General features: G+C 36.0%; 1 protein-coding gene across 1 annotated transcript in view; it reads right to left on the minus strand.

Annotated features, from left to right (window-relative positions):
* The window catches only part of RnrS (ribonucleoside-diphosphate reductase subunit M2), a 29,222-nt gene extending 7,601 nt beyond the window's left edge, over positions 1-21,621 (minus strand). The window contains exons 1-6 of the mRNA XM_081746135.1: positions 21,441-21,621; positions 18,322-18,387; positions 15,192-15,362; positions 9,649-9,884; positions 4,073-4,301; positions 1,612-1,830 (exon numbers count right to left, since the gene is read on the minus strand). Coding sequence (XP_081602261.1) covers positions 1,612-1,830; positions 4,073-4,301; positions 9,649-9,884; positions 15,192-15,362; positions 18,322-18,387; positions 21,441-21,509 — 990 coding nt within the window. The 5' untranslated portion in view covers positions 21,510-21,621. The remainder of the gene's footprint in view (positions 1-1,611; positions 1,831-4,072; positions 4,302-9,648; positions 9,885-15,191; positions 15,363-18,321; positions 18,388-21,440) is intronic.
* Between the last annotated feature and the right edge of the window lie 1,090 nt (positions 21,622-22,711).

A 22,711-nucleotide genomic window follows, 5' to 3' on the forward strand; every position in this document is an offset into this window, starting at 1 on the left:
TATGTTCGCCAAATTTCTTCAAAATTACCTATCTAATTGGATGTGTTACTTATCTAAGCGGTTTTCGAAATAGATCTGAAAAAAATTCTTTTGAAAAAGCCAAATTTGCAATACCTTGTAACTTCCGTTTCTATTTATTCGAAATATGCCATCATAATCATAATATTCGACACCACGACACTTCGGATATACAATGCCCGTCAGCCTCAGTTGCGTTATTACTGTTAACTAATGTTAACATCATTAGTTAAATACTTGAAATATTAAAAACTTGTACATGACTGTACCTCAACTCAAAGTGCTTAAAAGTAAAAAGAGCAGTTTTATTTTAAACTATAGGTAATTGCAACTGAAAAACAATTCTAATATAATGTGCAAGGCTGAATTACGTACCAATTGGAATTAGCATATAAATACTTCCGAAAAAGTGACAAGTGATCAGAAAGCAGAAATCTCTTTCAGAACTCACATCGAAGCAAACTAAGTTGACATCAGTCTGAACTTTTGAGATATGAGAATGTCATCGCTTCTCTTGACCCACGTAAGAGTTTCCTTTCTTTAACTATTGAATTTGTCTTAAACTGAGAATGTATTTTGTACAATTTTCATGGAGGTCACTTTGTTAATAATAATTAATTCTAATAATTTCATTCTGTTCAATGTTCTTTTATAAAGTATTCAGGAATCGCGAATATTCAAAATAGACTTCTACAGTGTACCTACTCAATATTCAGTTATAAAAATGTCTGCTGAGAATTTGTAATCATTTGTTTCAACAAGCAAGATTTTATATTGTCATAAACACTGACAATTGACCTTAATTTACAATTCATGTATGAATGAAACTATGAAAGGATACTACTACTATTACTACCTCAAATAACTAATTACGGAACTAACACAACTTCCTCTTCTAAAGAAATAACACTGCTGTTGTAGAATGGTCCTAGGTTCAATTTCCCGTGGAGAGCATTGAATGTATTATAATTCAATTGATACAATTTATCCCTTGTGACAGTTGCTTTCCTCTGTTTTTTCCCCTCCTGCACGTGGTCATAATCAGCCAAGAAGGACTGTTTCTATGGAAACAGCACGTTCAGCCAATTATAGTGGCCCATTTCTCTCGCTCTGCAGTAGTAAACATTCCACCCTCTCCGCACGTTGCCAGTTTGAATATAAACAAATGCACATTGTTTCAGTCGAATGTCGACTTTAGTAGTGGACCTGCTGGTTATTAAGAGCATGCTTTTTAGTTCCTTTGTGTCATTTAATTTTATAAAACTGAGATTTACTTCCAGTGAATAATTTCGTGTTTCGTGTATACTACTCGTGTAGTTTCAACACCCGACGCAAAAGCTCGCAACGTAGCATTGAACACCACGTGCGCGCAGCGAGCTGTCACAAGGGACAAGCAGTATCAATTGCACTGTAAGGTGATATGAATTCCACCTTCGAGTAGGTCCATGTCTCATATACACTCGGTGTTACGATTCAAACACTCCCTCTGCTTAATTTGGAATCAATAATACACATGCAATGAATAATCAGGACAAATTTTGGAACACGAAAAAATTAACAATACTAACTGTGTGGATATTTAAGAAAACTTACCTTTGGACAATCCAGCTCTACAAGTAATCGATCAGCTACGAATTCAATGTACCGCTTCATGAGTTCGCAATTCATTCCTATCATAGCTACAGGAAGAGCATCAGTTAGGAACTCCTGTTCAATTTTCACAGCATCCTTTATAATTTCTGTTATCCTTTCGACACTTGGTTTATTCACCAAGTGTTTGAACATCAAACAGGCAAAATCACAGTGTAAGCCCTGAAAAATAAACATGTAAAAATGAAATAAAATCAAACTAATTTATCACTAATTCAAATATTCTCCCCATTGCCTTAATTCTGACACTTTTTTGTCCTTTTAGTTAATATGTGCAATTACGAAATAAATCAAAATAAGTGTTATTCAATGAAAGATTCAAATGTAGTACTAGTGCTATCGCCGCATAATTCAAGATATTTAGTATCAGCAATACTATATGAAAAAGAATTTGTTTAGTATCGAATAGTTTACCCTCTATCCGAATAAGATACTATACTTAGTCCGGTATTTGTATCTGATACCCAGGTATTTCACCCTCTCCACTCTATACCACGCAGAGGAGTACTCAATTTACATTTCACAAACCAAGCAGTTGCAGTACATAATTACTGGTAGTGTTGTGTTCATCCTTTCCCTCCATCTGCCTGAAGTTTACACTCACCTGATCTTGGAATTTCCAGCTGAGATGTCATTCCGTGAACACATGTAACCGTGCTGTGTCGGAAAATTTGAGTGAGTACAGTGGCCGAATCTGAACTTGGCTGAGAATATCTTCCGCGAACTATCACAGAATTAAAAATTAGGAAAATCAGTAGCAGACAGCGCTAGAAAATGTCTCAGGAATATATCAAGTGTCAAGAATTGTGTGTGAACGTTACAATGCTGTAAGAATCTTCAATGAGACTGATTTTTACCTAAGAACTAAAGCAACAATCTATGCAGTGGAAGTGTTTCGATTCCCCAGACTGACAAATGCACGCACGTAAACAAGCTCAAAATTTAAGCCCGTGGTGGCAGTGTTCAATGACGTTCATGAAATTGTACTGTCTGAACAGGTTCCTACTGGGAGTAGTCAGAGGTATTAAGGTTTGAATACTTACAAAAGTGAGGAGAAAGAGGTCTCAAAGGTGCAAAATGTATGAATTCTGCACTAGGACAATGCACCGATCACAAGGATCTGTCAGGCAATATTTTGCGCTAAAAGCATTACTATCATGGAACATTATCCTACTCGTTACATCTGGCACCATGTAGCTTTCTTTTCCCAAGACTAAAGTCTTGCTTCACAGAAATAAGATTTGCCTCAGTTGAAGATGTCGAAAACTGCAGACTTTGTAAGAGAACTCTCAGAAAATGACTTCCAGCATTGTTACGAACACTAGCAGCAGCAGCTAATGCATAAGAATATAAATGCTGAACGGAACCACTTTGAAAGTAATGACCACACCAAGCAGTAATGCGGTAAGTACCAGAACTTGTCTTATTCATAACTGGAGCTGGGGCGTGTGGGGGCTCGCGCACGGAACGCTAGGAATGTCAAGATTGCGGCACTCTTACAGGATTGCTCCAAGTTGGAGCAGCGAAGTGTCTTACGATTTCTATTGACTAAAGTCGTAAGACCGACAAATTCATGGCCACATGACAGTTCAATATGGTAACATGGAAGTTTACGAGTGGGGTGAGAAGTTCAAACACGGCATAAGTGAAAATTATCCACATCCAGACCGCTCTTTCACTAGTCACGGAAAGCAATTGGAAAATTGGAAGAATTTATAAGAAAACCTGCGTATAACTGAGTATGAAGTTCCTTCAATGATAGATTAAGTGTAGCATCAGCCCATCAGATCGTCCACACGTGCTTCAAGTTCAGCAAAGTTTAGACGCCGGTCTTCAAGTATGGAGTCCCACTTCATTAATATTGTTTACCATGACGACAGTGGAAGAGCGACTTGGACGCAGAGAATCTTCAAGATTGGTTATGCCCTATTTGAAGTTCTAAACCCACTCGTAAACTTGTGTTCGACTCAAAGTTGTCACTGTTTTGAACTATCTTGCGGCGATTAATTTCTATCAGTCTCCTTTACTCAAATCTTACAACACTTCGCTCCCTTACTTTGGAGCAACCCATAAGGGTGCCGCTCTAGTTGGTAACTGTTTCCTCAACATCCCACGCATGCGTGCCAGCCATTGTTACTAATTGCTCTAGGATATAATTAAAAAGTAAACAATCATGGTAACATTTTAGATTTTCTATACCATTTTTCCGGTTATTTATTCAATGAATCTTGAATACGTAGCTGATAATGAACTTAAAATTGGACCTGGCCATAATTTACCATACAGAAATGCCTATGCAGTTTACTTTCCAGGGACTCTCTCAGCTTTCTAATAAAACACGTCAAGTTAACCAACAATAAGAGAAGAATTAATTTCAGTTAACTAATCACACCAATTTACTTACCTCATCCCGTGAGATCAATTCATTGCTAAATGTCAGTCCAGGCATTAGTCCCCTCTTCTTGAGCCAGAAAATTGCGGCAAAACTGCCGGAAAAGAAAATTCCCTCGACTGCAGCAAATGCAACCACTCGTTCACCGTAACTCGCTGATTCATTACCAATCCAATTCAATGCCCAATCAGCCTTCTTTCTTACACAAGGAAGGGTCTCGATAGCGTTGAATAAATGATCCCTGAAGGAAAAGGAAAACAAAATGCTACGTGAACAAACCATCAAAAGTGTAGATCCTACCACTACTTCAGTAAAATTACATCTTATTCTACTACCATAGAATTTTTGTTAAGGATTGTAAATGTACTGAACCAAGTCAACTCCAAGCTTAAAGACAACCCACAGAAATAAAATTCTTGTTTCATTCTCTAGGAATGTGACATTTACTAAAAGTAACAAATTTTACTAAAGAATCTAGGTAATTTCTCAGTTTTATGAGTTATTTCCATGAAAAGCTTTGAAACCGTACACGAAAATGTGAGAATTTAACGATTGTCAGAAAATTTTCTGTTCTGGGGTTCAATCCTGGTTTGCTACCTAACAGACCACTACAAACCATATTTCATTGCTGTGAATCGTACGCCAATTGGGGAACTACTTGAACTGAGAGGGTGGGATCAATCTTTAAAGTCAGATAACAGCGAGAGAAGCCGATATTGTGATCACACATCACTTAAGTCTCAGTGATTACAGTTCTTGGTAGACTGTAGAGGAAGTGTTACCTCTTCAAAATACATACCTGTCATTAGATTAAGCTTTCGATAATTGAAGTTTAACATTTCTTTTCAGCACTGAAGCTATATGTAAGCTCTAACGTAGGATGAACCACCGTGGTTTTCATAGGAAATGAAATCAAGGCTTCACGCACACAAAGCACGCTTCCTAACCACTCGGCTGTACCGAACAATACAGGACTATAAAATTAAATTTGACGCTATATACTGAAAACACTTACCTTCGATTACTTTATAAATTTACGCACATTTATACTTAACAATTAGCAATGTCTTGCCTATAAATATGCTAATTCCAAAAATGTCAAACTATTTCAACAAGACCTCTTATTATGCACGGTTCCTACTGATCTGGTGAGATATTTCTCTGACTTCTCCCTGACCTTTGGCAGGAAATTCCATGACTTTCATGAAGGTGTCGGATGATGATGGCATAAATAAGAAATAAATAACTGAATATTTATATGAGAACATTTATTCTCTAGAGACAAATAGTAATCAATTGCTCATACGTACATTCCACTTGCCTCCCACAAAAATCTGAGCAACGTCTATTATAATGGTTGGCTAATATGTCAACGTCCATTGTAATGGTACACAATTAATATTAGAAAACCTACATTTTGCAAAATTTTCCTGATTTCCAGTCTTTTTCCCTGAGCTTCCTTGACTTCCCTGACCAATAGGAACCCTGTGGTGCTATTTCGTTGGAGATGTAAATTGCAGTAGGAATTTCCAAGTCGTCGAAATCAAGGTCTTGTCGAAACAGTTTGGGATTTTTAAAATTAAGAATATTTAGAGATAATGTTATTGTACATATAAATTACTTTCAAATTAAGCCAATTCACACAGATCATCGCAATGTTACATTAATATCTGACGAAATAAAAGGAAGTTAAGAGCACGAAAACCTTTTATCGGTGTCACTAGCATTTAAGAATAAAAATATAAGATATAATTTATGTTGTACCGTATGTTGAGCATTCAGCTCCCTCATCGCCAAAGGGGTGTGTTAACAAGAGTCGAAAAACGACAGGCTAAAACACTAAATTGCAATTTTAGTTACACGAAAAGAGTAAGGCATTTTTGCACCCGCCAATATGTAAAACTAACATGCCTGTCACGAAAGCAGGGTTTGCCCAAGTGGGCCCAGCCCGAAAAAACCCGGTGGGTTTTTTCGGGTTGGACCCACCTGAAAAAAAAAAACACTTTAAAACCCACCTGGGTTTTTGACCTATTTGTTAGTATATTATTGATACAACTAAGGTGATCACATTGTAAGTGATTTTTATCAGATTTTAGACTTTCCTTGGGCGAATTAGAGGCTTTCACGTTAAGGTATACAACAACATTCAACATAAGAGCTTTATAAAGTTCTGAATGCACTTACCTTAGCTTGAGATAGTTATAGAACAAATTAATGTATGGATTATGCTTATAGCCTATTTGAAGTAAAATAAGCAATTTTGTACTTTAGAAAACATTTTCCGTGAATAGTATGCTCGTCGACTTCGCGACACCGAGGGACATCATCACTCATACGTTTGACGGGTTTAAGGTCATAGATACCGGTACTAATAGTACATATGTAAAAACATTAGTAAAACTATTAGTATTATTTCTTACCTTTGATGTAAAACCCAAGGTTCTTCAACTAAAATTTGATTTTCCAACAATAACAGTTTAATTCAGTCATTTGTTGCTACTCTTCAAATAAGCATTCTGTAAAATCAACACCAGTAATAGCGTAAAAATTCTTGTCAAATTTAAGAAGCTTAATGCTCAGGGTTTCGAAGACTATATAACGCTTACTATTTCAAGTGCTGAGTTCAAATTTCCGTACTAGTGGAAGTTTTGATGTACACGCCGTGAAAGAAGTGCTCGACAAATTCCGGAATTAAACTCAGAAGAATCGGAAATGAATACTTCAACAATAAAACTATTTATTTTACGCTTAAGCCAGCCATACGTACCGTAAAAAACGGGAATGTCCCGACTTTGGGCCCGAGTGTCCCGCGTCCCCGTAAATTTAGTCGAGACAGGGAAATTTCCCGTATTTTAACTCCGTTCCATTTTTTCTATCAATATCAGCATATTCGAAAAGTGAAAAACAAAAAATTCTGACATTAGCTGCGAATCCCGTAATTAGTGAATGAACAGTACGCTGTTGCATGTAACAGTTTCGAGGAAGTTATAACACCACCCTGTTCGACTTGATAGCGAGCGAAATTTGCAATGCTACTTTTTCCATTACACTTGATGGAAACTCGGATACTCTCCGGAACATATATATAAATGGCAACACATTGGATAAGTTAACAAGAATTATAATCTTTTTTAGAGGCTAGGGGCACAGAATAGTTCTTTGGTCCACGTCTTAGAAAAATGTAAATCTGGACCTGACAATTACACACGACACAAGAAGAAAAATCAGCTTTTCATCAGATTAAACTGACGAACGTAATTTTGGCAGATCCAGCCATGTAAATACATATTGCTAAATCCGCGAAAAATATTGAAAGTAGATTGTACCACTGATTTAAATAATTTGCATATTGTTTTCCTGTAAAGCATTTTTATAGCACATCTTAAGTTTTTAGGCATCTTTAGTCTATACAATTAATTGCACGGTACGAACAGAGAAAAGCAGCTGCTGCTTAGTGAACTTTCGCCTATTATATTATTGAAAAAAAAAATTAAATAAAATGAAATCTTTTACTTTTAGTCTCACTGTTATGCCTGCTATGCTCAAGGTGACGGTGATGATGAGAAATGAATGAAATGACAGAATGAAGAAAGTGGGAAGAAACGTGAGAATCCCGAGAAAACCCACGCACAAAGGTGTTTGTCCACCACAAAGCTCACTTGGCGCAAGCTGGAATCGAACTAGGAACCCCATGCACTAGAGGTGAACGCTCTACCACTGAGCCACCGCGTCCTATTATACTTTTGTTCATAACCAGACTACAGTTCATTGCATTGTGTTGAAAAGTTGAGGAAGGGGGGATCTGAGGTGTCCCGTATTCTCATGGAGAAAATATGGCAGGTTTATTTACGCTGGAAGATTTAATTTCATATAAGACAATTTAAAGCATTTATTTATTTCATACAACATGAATTGTATCTTTGTTTTAAATTAATAGACCCCTTTTGGTATTCATATTTGGCGAACGTCAGCCAGGCTTCTGGACGACTTGATCTACCTTTGTTCGTTTGTCTGCCGAGCTCCTTCATGGCTATGCGGTTAGTGTACGCGACTTCGGTGTGGGACCCGGCTTTGCTTTCCGGAGGGAGCCCATGTGGTTCGGATTCCTCGTTAATCAGTAGGTCCCGTCTCATATAGCCTCGCTGCTGAAAGGGACGTTAAATACAAAATCAACTCAACTTTCGGCCTTTTAAGTTAAAATTTTCAGAGTGCAAGCACGAGACACTAAATTTCCTGTATAGATTTTGGCGGCATACCAACCTAAAATATCAAAATGGTGGCCATTTTTCAAAACAGCGGTATCCACGCTACGAAGCGCAATTTTCTGTCTTTTAAGTTGAAATACTGACGGTGGAAGCAGGAGATATGCTAAATTTGCTGTATAGATTTTCTCGGCGATCGAATGTAAAATTTCAAAATGGCGGCCCTTTTTTTCAAAACAGCAGTAAGAAGAAAATTGTTATGAACTGTGACAATGACAATCTTGAAATATAAATCACATTTTAACACTTTTACCCCAAAGACATTGAAATATTTCGAAAAAACCCGATTAAACCCGAAAATACTCGAAAAAACCCATATGGGCCCAGGTGGGTTGGGCTTTTTCAAAAAAGCCCGGGTTTTTTCAAACCCTGCACGAAAGTAAATATTACAACAAAACATGCAAAGACACACAAAAGCACATGAACAAGGATAAAATTAGTCACACAGTGAGATATTAATCTTCCTTTGCCAGGGCTATGTGGCAACGCCAAACAAAAGCTCAAGTTAGCATGAAAGAGGAAAGTCAAGTACATTTCGGAATTGTCATTGGAACATGAAAGAAAGAACGTATTAAGTGATAACAAGCAGTAGACAAATACGTTGAAGGGAAGGAGAAATAAATATAACCACTACGACAATTGCAATACGACCGACCGACCCACAAACTAACTAAAATAAATAAATAGATAATTTTTTTTTTTAACAAAATCCAAAAAATCAGTCTGTTGTAATCTTTGACAATTTTGAAAGTCTGCTAGTAAAGCAAAGTTTGTTCAAAACTGAGCATAACTACAACCCACAAGCAGAAACCGACTTTTTTCTAGCTCCACAGGATGCAGACAAAGGTTGGTTGTTGCCACGAAGTACAAATCCATGTGTTAAGTTTGAATGTCCGATGCGAAGTCAAGAATTCTTTTCTCCTGGAAGATTTTTTAATTTATTGCTGACAGCCTAGTTACAGCAAAATGCAACGTTTTTGCCAAATAAAATCCGAGGTTTAGAGTCAACATCCTGCTAAAATTGCATTGGCATAGAATAGGATCAATTGACAGCTTTTATTTCTGTACTTGAAGCTGCGAGTTTCTAAATCATATTAATGAGTGGAAAAAACAGATTTTAGCATACTAATTCCTCTATACGTTTGAATTCAAAGACAAGATCCGGTCCAGTCGTGTATTTTTCCGCTCTGTGTGTCACATCCTAAATCAACTACACATTTTATAGATAGAAATTCTAAGACTAACCTCAACACAATCCCATTCTCTTCATTACAATAGTAACCACTCTGAACGAAAGGAAAGCTGTAAAATAAGTTTGAAACTTACCTTTCAATCGGATCCTTGATATATGTATCGATTAGGAGACTGTACATTTCAGAGTGAATGTTCTCTATCGCTATTTGAAACCCGTAGAAGCAACGGGCCTCAGGGACTTGAACTTCTTGGCTGAATCTTTCAACCAAATTCTCGTTGACTATACCATCGGAAGCAGCAAAGAAAGCCAATACGTGGGAGATGAAATGCTTTTCTTCAGCTTTAAGGGATTCCCAGTGCGCGAAGTCCTGTGAAGAAAGAAAAAAAAAAATGTTGAATAATGTAATGTGATAAAAACTGCAAAATAATACAGGGTGTCTACTAAATTTACACAATGAAATTTCGTGACTTTTTCTTCACCAAACTATAAAATTTCGTAACATTCTCAAGAGGGAATTCGGGTACGAATTAGGCCGAATTTTCATGCATGCGATAGAAGCGCGATTTGGTAGCGTCTAAAGCCGATCATAGACAATTTTGGTAGTGAATTTTGATGCTTTATTGAACAAAATTTTCCAGTCTGTACTTATATTAGTACAGATAAAATCGTGACCCAAAAACTAAATTTCTTGACTTTCATGACAGTTTTCTGATTTCGTGACTTTCGTGACCGATAGACACCCTGAATAATTTCCTTGTCTTTCGGAACAATAATTTTGCTCCAAACTCCTGTTTCCTACCTGCAACGGACATAACGTGTTTTGGGGATTTTTATTTTGGTCCTCAACTGTCATTCGTTAATTGTATTCTTTTAAAATAAGCTGTAAATGGATCACGTCCGAGCGGAAGATTGATTTCTTTATATTCAAACTGCTTTTAATTGCTGGAAAAAAATTATACAAATCCACTTCTTCCTTTAATTATTCCCTAATCTCTGCCTCAATCATCTGTTTGTTCCGTTACTTGCTTTCTTTTTTTCAGTGATTCTATGACCTTAGGAGTTCTACATACACGGGTTCTTCATTTGCTATCACCTGAAGTGCTCCAATGATGTAGTTGCGAATGTACTAGTTATTCAGATTATCGTACTGCATTGAATCTTATTTAGTTGTTATCTTAATTTTACAATATCCTAGGAATTACAATGAAACAGTTTTATCGTAAACCTCTTGTGTGATATGGTTATGCGAAAATTCCTGTTCGCAATTCTGCATAGCTTATACATGCGATTTTTTTTGGTTTTCAAGTTTTCGAAATGTGCAACTGGATATTCTTCATTTCGTCTTAACAGATGCTAAGATTATTTTTTACTGCTCCAGTTTGTAAATTCAACATTGTGTCACCATCACCACCTTTTTCTTGTAATATCTTCTCTCGCAATATCATCCACATACTAATGCGAACGGTAAGAACGTTAATAGTTTAGTCATATGAACAAGTCCAGGGTGTCTACTAAAATTCCAAAATGAAATTTCGTGACCTTTTCTTTTCCAAATCATAAAATTTCCTAACGTTTTCAAGAGCGAATATGGGTGCGAATTAGACCAAATTTTCATCTATGCGATAGAAACTTAATTTGCTTGCGATTTGGTAGCGTTTAAAGCCGACCATATACATTTTCGGTGGTGAATTTTAACGTTTTATAGAACAAAACTTTCCAATCTGTACTTACATTTGTACAATTTAAAAAAAAAAAAAAAAAAAAAAAACCCAAAAGCTAAATTTCGCGACTTTTTCGTGACTGGTAGACACCCTGTAATAGGAAAACCTATTTTCTTTAAAAAACTTATTTACATAATTGCTATTCCCAGTTACCGCACGCTGATGAAGGTTATCTTTGATAATGGAATCCTGAAATATTTGCTTTGGTGACTACGTGCAGCCATACGGAAATGACAATTTGTGGAAATTGAAGTACCAAGACAATTTACCGATATTGTGTTTTGTCACCGCTATGGTAATTACATCATAGGACTTTTGCAGTAGCGACTTTTGAGGAACAGTTAGTACATTAGGTAAGTTTTATAACAATTTTTCTTTTGCCCGTTTTTCGTAAGTGAAAAGAGATAATCAAATGTAACTTACCATAATAATAGATATTATTCTACACCCGGAAATACTATGGGAAGAATTTTCAGTGTTGCCACCAATAGAAATTAGTCTGACCAGAATATGAATTACCCAAAAATCTAGGTTAAGGCAGCGACTAGAAAAATGAACTCAACGGTAATTGATGACATATCATGGTATCTTTGTTCCTTGCTAACTACTTTTTAAATAATATTTTTATTTATTTTGTAATAAGTTTCTGTGATTGATTATTAGAAGAAAGAAAAAAAAAGCATGTAAGTTCTTCGTTAGATACGAAAGCAACAACAGGTTAAATCTCATGCTAGGCCCCTGTGTTAACTAGTTTCCTCAAACGATGAGGGATACATATCACAATATTGCGAGCGGTGATGATATTCAATGAGAAAAGCAAAAATACTAATATTCAGCGCAAAAGGTAATGTTTAATGTTTGACAGAACATGTTTTCTACATATCTGAACCTTTTAACCATTTTTTAAATCCTTTTTGAGTCTTCAACAGGCTGATGAAAGAAGTAGTCTCTTCCGAAAGCACTACTTGTTACATATAGAAATTTGATATGACTGTAGCTTTCCGAGACTAACTCACAGGAAAATTGTCAAAAGTGACTATTTTTAATTTTAAGAGGGTCTAAAGGGGGGACGAAGAAATTCCTGTTATTTAAATGGGCGTTTTCATGGGATACAAAATCTTATATTTTAGATAGTTAAAATAGGAAAAGAAACTTGAAATTCTGTAGAATTGAGGGTTTAAGAGAGGTGAGGCCATAGGCGAAGCCCCCAGCTGGGCCAAATTAACGAAATGTAATTAAAGAGCAAATGCACGAAATTCACTCTTGATGCAAAGGCTGATACGTAAGATGCGAGACCGTAGGACGAGCAAACGCGGTGGGTTAGGGGCGGAGCCCCCATCTAACCAAAGGATAGTAAATAATGAAAAAGTGCACTCGAAAATCCCGAATATAAACCTAGCTTTGCTGCACGCCACTCAACGCCAAAACAACCACATTACAACATTGAGTCATATTTTGTTGAAACCAGGCATACGAACGATTGTTTTAATTTTAGTATTAGCACAGAAACAAACTAAAATTGAGATCAAACTGTAGTAATTACCTAAACTAGTGATATTTTTAAAAATATTAACGTATTCATATCTGTTTGCGTACTTACTATATAAATTAACGTATACTAATGAAGCAAAATAAAACTTCGAATTTTCGTCCCTCAAAGGTAACAGCTAACAGTTGCCGAAAATTTGGGTAAAAATAAGTAAATATTTATTTTGCCTTATTATATTACACATTAGTGATTTCTAGTTAATTTAAAACTGATACACTGCATAGTAATAATTGTAAAAAATATAGAAGCAATTCATTGTTTTAATTCCTATTGGTTCACATTAAATAGAACATTATTTTTCAAAAATTAAAAAAAAAAAAAAAAAAAAAGTTTGCAGTATTTTACCTAATCCGTAAAATGTATACTTGTTATTTAAAACAACAAGCAACGCCAGTTCTATGATCAATCTGTAATCTTCCCATTACAATATCTCAGAATTCCCAAGTAGCAGATCGATCTAGTACTAGTGATATTGAAGTTGTGCTTTCACGTATCATTTTCCGATTATTTCATCATTCGTTCATTTGAATAAAACGTTCAAACAACTATGTGAATATATGAAGAATATGCTCAAGTACTGGAATGTGAAACTCCACTTTTTAATATATTCTTCGATGCATGTGCTACTCAGATTCGATTCCAACATGGAGATTTCATTATTCATGAAAAACTTAAGTATAGAGAAGTAGAAAATAAGTGATTAACCTCTAAATCTGAAATTATCATGATTAAAAACTGATAAAATACACTATAACACTTAACAACCTATTAAGAAATCACGGTTGGAGTAACTCCACGCTAAGTAGATTGTACGGTTAGAACCTATACATTAAATTGCCCTATAGACTTCTACTACAAATCGAAGTAAAGAGTTCACGCACGTCAAATTTTAACTTGCCTTTCCCGTTCAGCAGCGAGGCTATATGAGATGTGGACCCACTGATTAACGTGGAATCCGAACCACATGAGCTGCCGCCGGGAATCAAACCCGGGTCTTCCACGCCAAAGGCGCGTACGCTAACTGCACCACAAAGGAGCCCTTAAGTTGTCTTTAAGTTCCACAGGAGAATTAATTATATTTGAAAAGATATGGAGAATCAGATTAATTCGTGTTCGTAGTCTACACTCGTACGGTGTACTTAATAAATGTATCGTTATTTCTACTCATCAATTCTATTTGGTCTTCAGATATCTGAAAAACTTCTCTCTCCACAACTAAAAGATCACTACATGTAATCTCATCGTGCCAAAACTACTGAACATTTTCGACGAAGTGTTACCTAAACTAAGACCTGGAGAAGCCTCTATTATACGCCTAAAACAATGAAGATTTCCTCACAGCCACATGCATGAATTTTGAAATTTTCAAGCTACGAGAAAGGTAAGTGAACAAATAACGATTACTACATTTGTTTTGAATTGATAACAAATGGATGAAATTTGGAAGCTTTTTATTCCTCATGGGACATGGGCAGAGGAAGGGAAGAATGTACTGTCTTAATGCGTGGCTTTTGATAAAGGGAACTACTATAACAAAGGGAACTCTCCACTCACTGTCACTGACTTCTTCATTTAAAAATAATAATTATATTATTTTGAAAGCATGCTTTAGTTTCACCCTATCCAGGAGATAAGATCTTGCAAGTTCACATTACGCAACAACAAATGTAGGTACAATCTCAGCTTGTTTCTCAGATGCGAAAAGACGATACTACTATCGAGTGGAAGTAAACATTTTAAATTGAGACACCTTGCTGAGCGAAGAAACAGAAAAAAAAAAGTAACCGAGTTGCTTCGCCCATACCTTCGAACGAAATTAATTTAGAACTAACCAGCAATGCCTTATAGTGGGTAACAAACTAACTTCCGAGCCACACATGAAGACTCCTTAAATGCCTGATTAAGAGTGGGCCTGATCCACAATTAAAAATAAAATTCCTTATTTATTAAAAACACTGGTGTTTTAATTCATTTCGTAAAGTAAATGTACAAATGTAGTTCCACTGAATAGCAGTTTTTAGTTCCTAGTTCTTGCGTTGTTAGTAATCTTAACTTTCCAAACAAAACAACTATATATAGGATTTTAACTTGGTGTATATATATATATATATATATATATATATATACCAAGTTAAAATCCTACTTTTTTTAAGTTTATCCCTAGCTAGTATCTTTTCTTCAGTAAAAGAAGCTTTCACATGGCATTTCAAAAGTAAAGACATACGACCCCACAACAATGCAACTAGAAACTAAAAACTTCCGCTATGCTTATATATTTATTGAAAGATTAATTGTAGAAGATAAATGAGATATGGGTATCAAAATACCTGTGCTTGGGCTATTTCAAAGTACTCTAAATTTGTGCACAGAACGTTACAGTAATTTGTTTATATTCTGCAGTTACCTTTGATAAATCTACTTCTTCCACAGTCCAAAATGATGCCTCGGCTTTCTTGTACATCTGCCAAATGTCATGATACTGAATAGGGAAGATAACAAAACGTCGTGGGTTCTCTCTTAGAAGAGGTTCAACTTCTGTGTCAGCTACCTTCTTTGGAAGAGGTTTTACATTTACCTTTAAAAAAAATAAAAACTATGAAATTTCTATTAAAACAACTGCAATAAATGCACACTTAAGTATTTTGCAAAACTCTTTGCAACTACGCAAACGTATGGGGAACCAGATTTACAGAATACAAAAAAAGAGAGGGGCACTACAAACTGATAAGGGACTATCTAGGTGACTCATGCCAATGAAGAGATCTAGCTTTCAATGTAACTAATTTTTATTTATTGAACCGTATTCCAATTTTAATTTTACCTTTTAACACTTACATCAGAATTAGGGCTTTCCATTGTCTTATATCTTTAAATTTCTTGTAGAAGAGACCTGTAAGTTTTCATATAATACATTCTCTTTAAAGAAAAACATGTGAGTTCTGAAACATCATTTTTTTCTAATTTTTAAGAAAAAAAGGGACACTCCATTGGCCAGTTAAAAGAAGTTAATTCTTGATATGTGATACTTGAATGACACTATTTTTTCAATGAAATGCTTTTTTCATGATAATATTCACTGAGTACACATCTCATACCAATATTAATAATAATATACCATCATACGTGAAGATAGCCTTTTGTCTTGAGGAAATTCCTTTTAAACCAATTTTCAGCAGTCAAATTATTAGAGAAAAAGTTTGTTCATTTTTGTGTTGTAAGTTCATACAAATAGAAAAACTTACCATTCCAACTAATTTGAAAACAGTTTTTGATGACCATGACCTGACCTGTAAACTTTGGGTCATACTTAGACTGTTCTTTTCTCAAGAATTCTGAAAACCCTGTTCACCCCTCTAAACCTTCCGTTAACTAATCTCCGCGACACGTGGTAGAGATTTATGATCCCTTCTGCCTAAAAACCAATGTTGCCTCGATTCCTTTCCCTTCTTTCCTTTTTCCTAGTCTTTTTTGTTAACTGAAAATAGGAAGGAAAGCTTTCTCCTTATTTTGCCGGGTAACTACACAAGTGGATCGGAGGTACGGCAACACAGAGCAATGACAGCTTAAACGCTCGCGAGGACTGACCGAGGGTTGTGGGGATGAAAAGAAGCAGTGGTTGGGGAAAGAGCCCTTTAGGCTGTCCCGATGTATATATTCCTTTCCCTGAACATGACAAGCCATATACCTTAACATAGAAAAAAGCCACTTCTCTCCCAGCTGTTGTTCATTTAAAAGAAAAAGAAAATTGATTTTGAGTTCAACGTCCCTTTCAGCAGCGAGGCTACATGAGACGGGACCTACGATTAACGTAGAATCCTAACCACATGAGCTCCCGCCGGGAATCGAACCCGGGTCTCCCATGCCACAGACGCGTATGCTAAACGCTTAACCACGAAGGGGCTCTACCTCCCCTCCATTTATGAATATAGTTTGGCAACTTGTAATAACAGAAGGTTAATTCCGAAATGCATTACACTGTATGTCTTGGATAAATCACTTAATTGCTGAATGCACGGAATAGATTCATACTTTTCTTTCTTTAACATTCCACGGTTATGCACCAGGGCTAAAGGCGACTGTGACGATGGAGCAAGGATCTGCCCATACAACTAAATCGTGAAGCCATACGTCACAGCTTCGCCACACCTACTCTGCCCACTCCGCGCCACTAAGATCGCAATGTTTCGAGTCAACAATCATGGCGGAAACGAGAGTAGCCAATCAAACGTGCCGGTTCAGACGATGCTCGGTTGTTTTCTGGCTTCATTATGTTCATATGATGAAGATACATATGGGCAAATCCTCTATTTTTTACATCCTTGCGATGGAGTGGATAATAATGGTAGAATGACGAAAGTAGAACCCCGAGAAAAGTCAGTCACGCACATTCCTTGTCCACAGAAAGCTCACGTGTCGCGAAATAGGATCGAACCACGGACCCTACGCACCAAACACTTTTTCATTAACTGGTGTATCTTCTAAATTCCTCTTCCATACATCTAGAGGAACAATACAAATTTCATTGGCACAGAAAAAAAATCACTAGCTTGGCTTGCCGTTATAATGTGTTAGCCACCACAATACCCAGTCCGCTCCCTATAATGATAAATTGTATAACAAGATCGAGGGTCGGCTAGTTACACATTAACTACACCGTAAACACCGTTGTGCCTGAACAACCCAGAACACTATAGAACACCTCTCACGGCTGAATTATATTAAGAGGAGGAAGAAATAACATATTTTACATCATTAATACACTTTCCACTGATGTAATTTTAGGGAACAGATCAATATCAGAAAGTACTTTTTCATCGAAAGATGAGGCCACAAAGTGAAGTGTACTTATTCAAAAACACCCTCGCGAAAACTTTTAAGCCAAACCTATCTGAAGGTAAATTAGAAATAACTAGCGTGCATAATTTCGACATAAGGAAAGGAAAAAAAAAAAAAACTTTCTCCAGTAGTTTCTTACGTCCCTTCCCAGCACAGTGGCTTCCAATGAGAGCCAAATTTTAAAAAAATGCCCTAAACAAAATACGGAACAGTCTATCAGTACTTCCTGCCAACTTCGTTCCAAAGCAACAACAAATCTCTCACTACGCTGGGGATACCAATCCCCCAAAGGAATTGATTGGATTGGCGAATTAAACTGGCTGATTTCAATAAATAGATGGATGAATTTAACGGTGGTGGAATGAGCGAATAGACTGTTCATTGACAGTCTTTTTTGAATATCTGAAGGAAGCAGAATACCCTGTAGAAATATGGTTATATTTTATCATTTACTTCCTCTCTTTTTAGTTCTACCAATGACATCATAAAACGGACACTACTTTGCATAGAGGGAATCTGATAGTAAAATAAATTTGGAACTCAGCAGAACTAAATGATTAGATCATAAACTAATTTTAAAGAATTATTTCGGAATCAACAGCAAAGACGTCCTCTGTTTTCACACGGTATAAAATGTAATAAGTATCAAAATTCAAGGTGTTTTAGTAATGTGAAAAATGCTGCTTTCCAATACTTACCTGGCTGTGCCCATTCTGTATTATATTATTAGTATGCTCCCCTAGTACTTTGTGATTTTTGTGATCCTGAAAGTAAAAATATACTATCTTAATTGACCTGCTGTAAAACTTCAGCAACTGTACAATCTTTTAAAAAATCAAAATCTTTGCAATTAAACCAACCAATAAGACTATTTTAGACAAGTTATTTATTATGACTATTTTTGGTATTTAACAGCTATCAGAGGATATAAATATTCAGTAATGAAAAATTAAGTTAGATTAGATTAGACTAGATTAGGTGTCTTAAGGAGTCGAACCATTGAATGAACTGCCTAAAGTAAAATCTGGCCGAACATCTTATCCAGATCTGAGTTTACAATATAAAAATTAGATAATTTTATTTTACAATCGCATTATGACTCAATTCCAAGACACCCAAGTTTACTTTTGGGAATGACTATACACAGTATAACGTATCTGGACCATGGAGACATAGGTACTTAGCTTTTCTTAGGGTACGTAATGTTTGAAAAATGAACACGAAGACTGGAATTTTTCATTAGCTCGAAAGTGGAAACGGCAACAAAAGGGAGTAAGTTTGCCACTATACCTTGCACGATTTATTTTTTAACATTACCTGTGTAAGCATTTCACGAAATTCTCAACCTGTCTGCAAGCATATTCTACAATGATATGCGAAAAAAAAAAAAAAAAAAAAAAAAAAAGCTGTAGTTTTAGTGCACCACTTTCTGGAAGATTTAGAGGTAAAATACAATAACTTGCATGAAAAGGCATTTTTATATAAAAAAGGTGAAGAGGTGCTGGTGTAGTTTTGGCGCACCACATTTTGGAAAATTTATGGATACTATTCAATATTTTTCATGAAACGACATATTTATAAGAAACAAATTTCAGTAGGAGACAGAATTAAATACAATGTAATACAATTGTACTTTACGTGCACAAATGTAGGGTTACTAGTGTAAAATCAGTAGAAGTGCTTTACAACAGATAAAATGAGCGAGTGCATTTGGAAAGTTATTATTATAGGCTATCTTCTGCCGGCGGAGTATTTTTGCAGTGTACAGAACCTGTATTTTATGTATATAAATGGAACGTTACTAGCATGAAACCATGAGAAGTGCTACTCAAACTCACATTATAGCCAAACCCACTTCTTTTCACTACCTTCGTTTACGCGTATACCCACTATCGCTGACGTTTCTGCTATTTCTGGACGCAACCACACCAGCTTCGCCCTCCTCTGACTCGTTTAGATATTCGTGCTGCTGCTGGCTACCTAGCAATTTTTTTTTCTGCACTATAGCTTTTATGCCATACATCCAAATCGTAAAAAGTATTGCGCATTTTCATCAATTACTTCTGGTAGATGCCTTGAATTCGGCATATATTCCGAAGTTTGGCATCCGCTTTCGTCAAGTTTTTTCACTGTTATCTCCTTTCCACACTTTCTGCAATTTGTTATTAGGTTCATTAATCCGTGCTCTTCACAAACTTTTAAAAGATTTTGCCCGTTATCAATGTATTCCTTCACAAATGTTAAAACTGCTAGTTCATTGCCCTTGTACATTCGCCATGTTGGTAACATAAATGCTCGTTTCTTTCCCACAATGCAACTGTTCGGTTACCTTGCGCCAAGTAGTTCCCTCCGCTCGCCATATAGTCCCATGTTTATAACCACTTATATATAACAAATAAACAGATTTTTCGAGACTCATATATTATCAAGCACACAAACGATCAAATTATCTATATATTTCCTGTAAATTTTAAAAATTTCGCTGGAAACGGACGCCCAACTTTGGAATTTAACCATTGAATTCTATCTATGCTAAGCCAGATATTTTAACGTCGCCCGTCACAAATCTTTTAGGGCAAAATAGGGAAATTAGTGAAAGAATTATAATTTTTCAACATTCTTTCTAGCGGTGCGCCAAAAAGTAAACCAGTACGAATAAAATATATGCATTAACAGTAAAATTAATTTTGGGAAAGAAATTATGCGCGCCTAAAGGGTTAAGTGCCGTATCGCCGGACCAATTTTGGGGAATTTACCGAGTCAATTGGAGAATTTATCTAAGTTTGTGAGAAAAAATGAGTACAACGCAGGTAAGGGGAATAGTAAAAGTTAAGAAAGTGGTCGTATTTGTTGTTTTTGATGTTAGCGGCACTGTATGTGGAGGTGGATGGGCTATTTCGGGAAGAGGTACACTTGTTTTACTATACAGATCCAGAAATTGTAAAATGTACAGAAAAAATTGGCAAGTCTTTACTTTGCTCATTTCATGTCGAGAACAGAACCCAACCAACCCCTGCCGGGCTTCCAACCCGTTCCTACTACCACTATTACTACTCTTACTCCTGCTTCTACTAATACTTATACTATGGATCCATAGTAAAGTAATACTGCACGCCTAATGTAACGTAATCTAACGTAACTTACTGTAATCCAACAAAACACAACCGAATGCAATACACTTTTGTGCTTTTTTGTCAGTTTTCAAAGTGGTCCGGCGATACGGTACAAATGCCCGCCTAAATCTCAACTACTCATATCCTGAGTAATTTGGTCAAATTATTCGAACATTCGACTTAGGTCCCGCAGATGGAGGCAGCACAGGTTTAATACAGTTAATTTCTTTACCATACTCTTAGCTTTCCTATCGATTCTTCCCCGTAAATTTTATTTATTCCCATCCAACTGCGGAACTTAACCTACACATGATTTTCACGTATTAGTTGCTTCCAATGACGAATTTTTTTAAAAACTACAAGATTTTTGCATCCTTTGCAGAACTCGTTTATCACACGAAAATATTTTCTATGTTTTCATTAACCATATTCATTCTTATATACTGATTTCTTACCGGAAAACTTGAGATACGGTACTTACTGTGCTAAAGACATTATTATATGAACTTTCCCTATACATTATCATATTAGTACTATTGTCTTTCAATATTTTTACACTATACTTGTAAAAGATATATGTTATTTATCTTTAGAAAATCAGAAAACTTTTTTTTTCTGTTTGCAACATAGAAACGAACCAAGTTCTACAAGTTCATCGAATTCTCTTTTAAAATGTAGGCTATATAATCTAAAATTATATTTACCTTGTATTCCACAACATTCAGTTCCTTAAATTTTGCCACAACATTTTCCTTATTTTCATTGTGATACATATTGACTAAAATCTTCAAAGCTGCTTTCTGCCTTCTACACTCAAACACTTCAGGGCGCGAACTGTGATTTCGACAAGTTTCAACACATCACCACATATTTCCCGCGCGAATTTACTGTTCCCGCGTTGTTCAAAGATAACCTATAGCAAGCAAGGTCATCGGAAGTTTATCATCCGTCATCGGAAATGCCTGTTGCATGTTCATAAACACAGCTCCTGCTCATTAGATCAGTTTAACTTTCCTTCAATGTAGAATTACCATAATAAATAAATATTTGTGGCACCTGAATGTCTCGTCTTCAATCAAATACACAGTAACAGGGCTCTTTTTTTTATAAATTTTATTTATTTACCAATAACAAGTTAAAACTAGTAGCTGTGTAATAATCTGAACGTTTGGGATTCATTTTAGTTAATTTATTCAGTCTACTAGGCATCAAAATTAAATTAATAGATCTAATTTTATCATACAACACTTAAAAAGCAGATTATTTTCTCGAAAATACACTTGAAGTTTTAATATAAATTTTCAATAAATGGTCTTCAAGACTCCTTCAATCTGAATGCCCTAATTACTATAAGGTTAACGCAACGCCTTCAGTACGGAAGACCCGAGTTTGATTTCTGGTGAAAGCTCGTAAGGTTCGGATATCAGGTTAAAGGTACGCTGAAGGTCCATGTGTCATATAATCTCGATACTGAAGTTGGTTAAACTCGAAACCAGGGGTAAAAGTTCGAAGGAACGCGGGTAGACGCCGTCCCCCACTTCTAAAGAATATGTACGGCGTCCCCCAGTTCCTGAAAAAATTACAATGGGCAAAGATAGGCAAGGGGACGGTGTGACCTACCGTTCCCCTATCATTTCAGATCCACTTTTACTCTTTCTCGAAACCAACCACACAATCAAGACTTCAATCTTAAAGTTTAAAGAGACATTGTGACTCAGTCATAGAGCATTCATCTCTGGTATGAGGGCAGTAACGTAGCGTGAAGTTTTTAAATGGGTAGGCTGAAATTAGATTCGTAGCTAGAGGGTGGCTAGGAGGGGCCCAATCCCCTGAAACTTGCGATTTTTGTTGTATGTATATATATGTGTAAAGTGAATTTAAGTTAGCCCCCCCCAAAAAAAACTATCTTGCCCTTATTTAAACGATCACGTCTTAGTGTTCTGACTACGCTGTAATGCTTGATAGAAAAGTGCTA

The sequence above is a fragment of the Thermobia domestica genome, chromosome 18 (assembly GCF_964235325.1).
Source record: "Thermobia domestica chromosome 18, izTheDome1.hap1.1, whole genome shotgun sequence".
NCBI lineage: Eukaryota > Metazoa > Arthropoda > Insecta > Zygentoma > Lepismatidae > Thermobia > Thermobia domestica.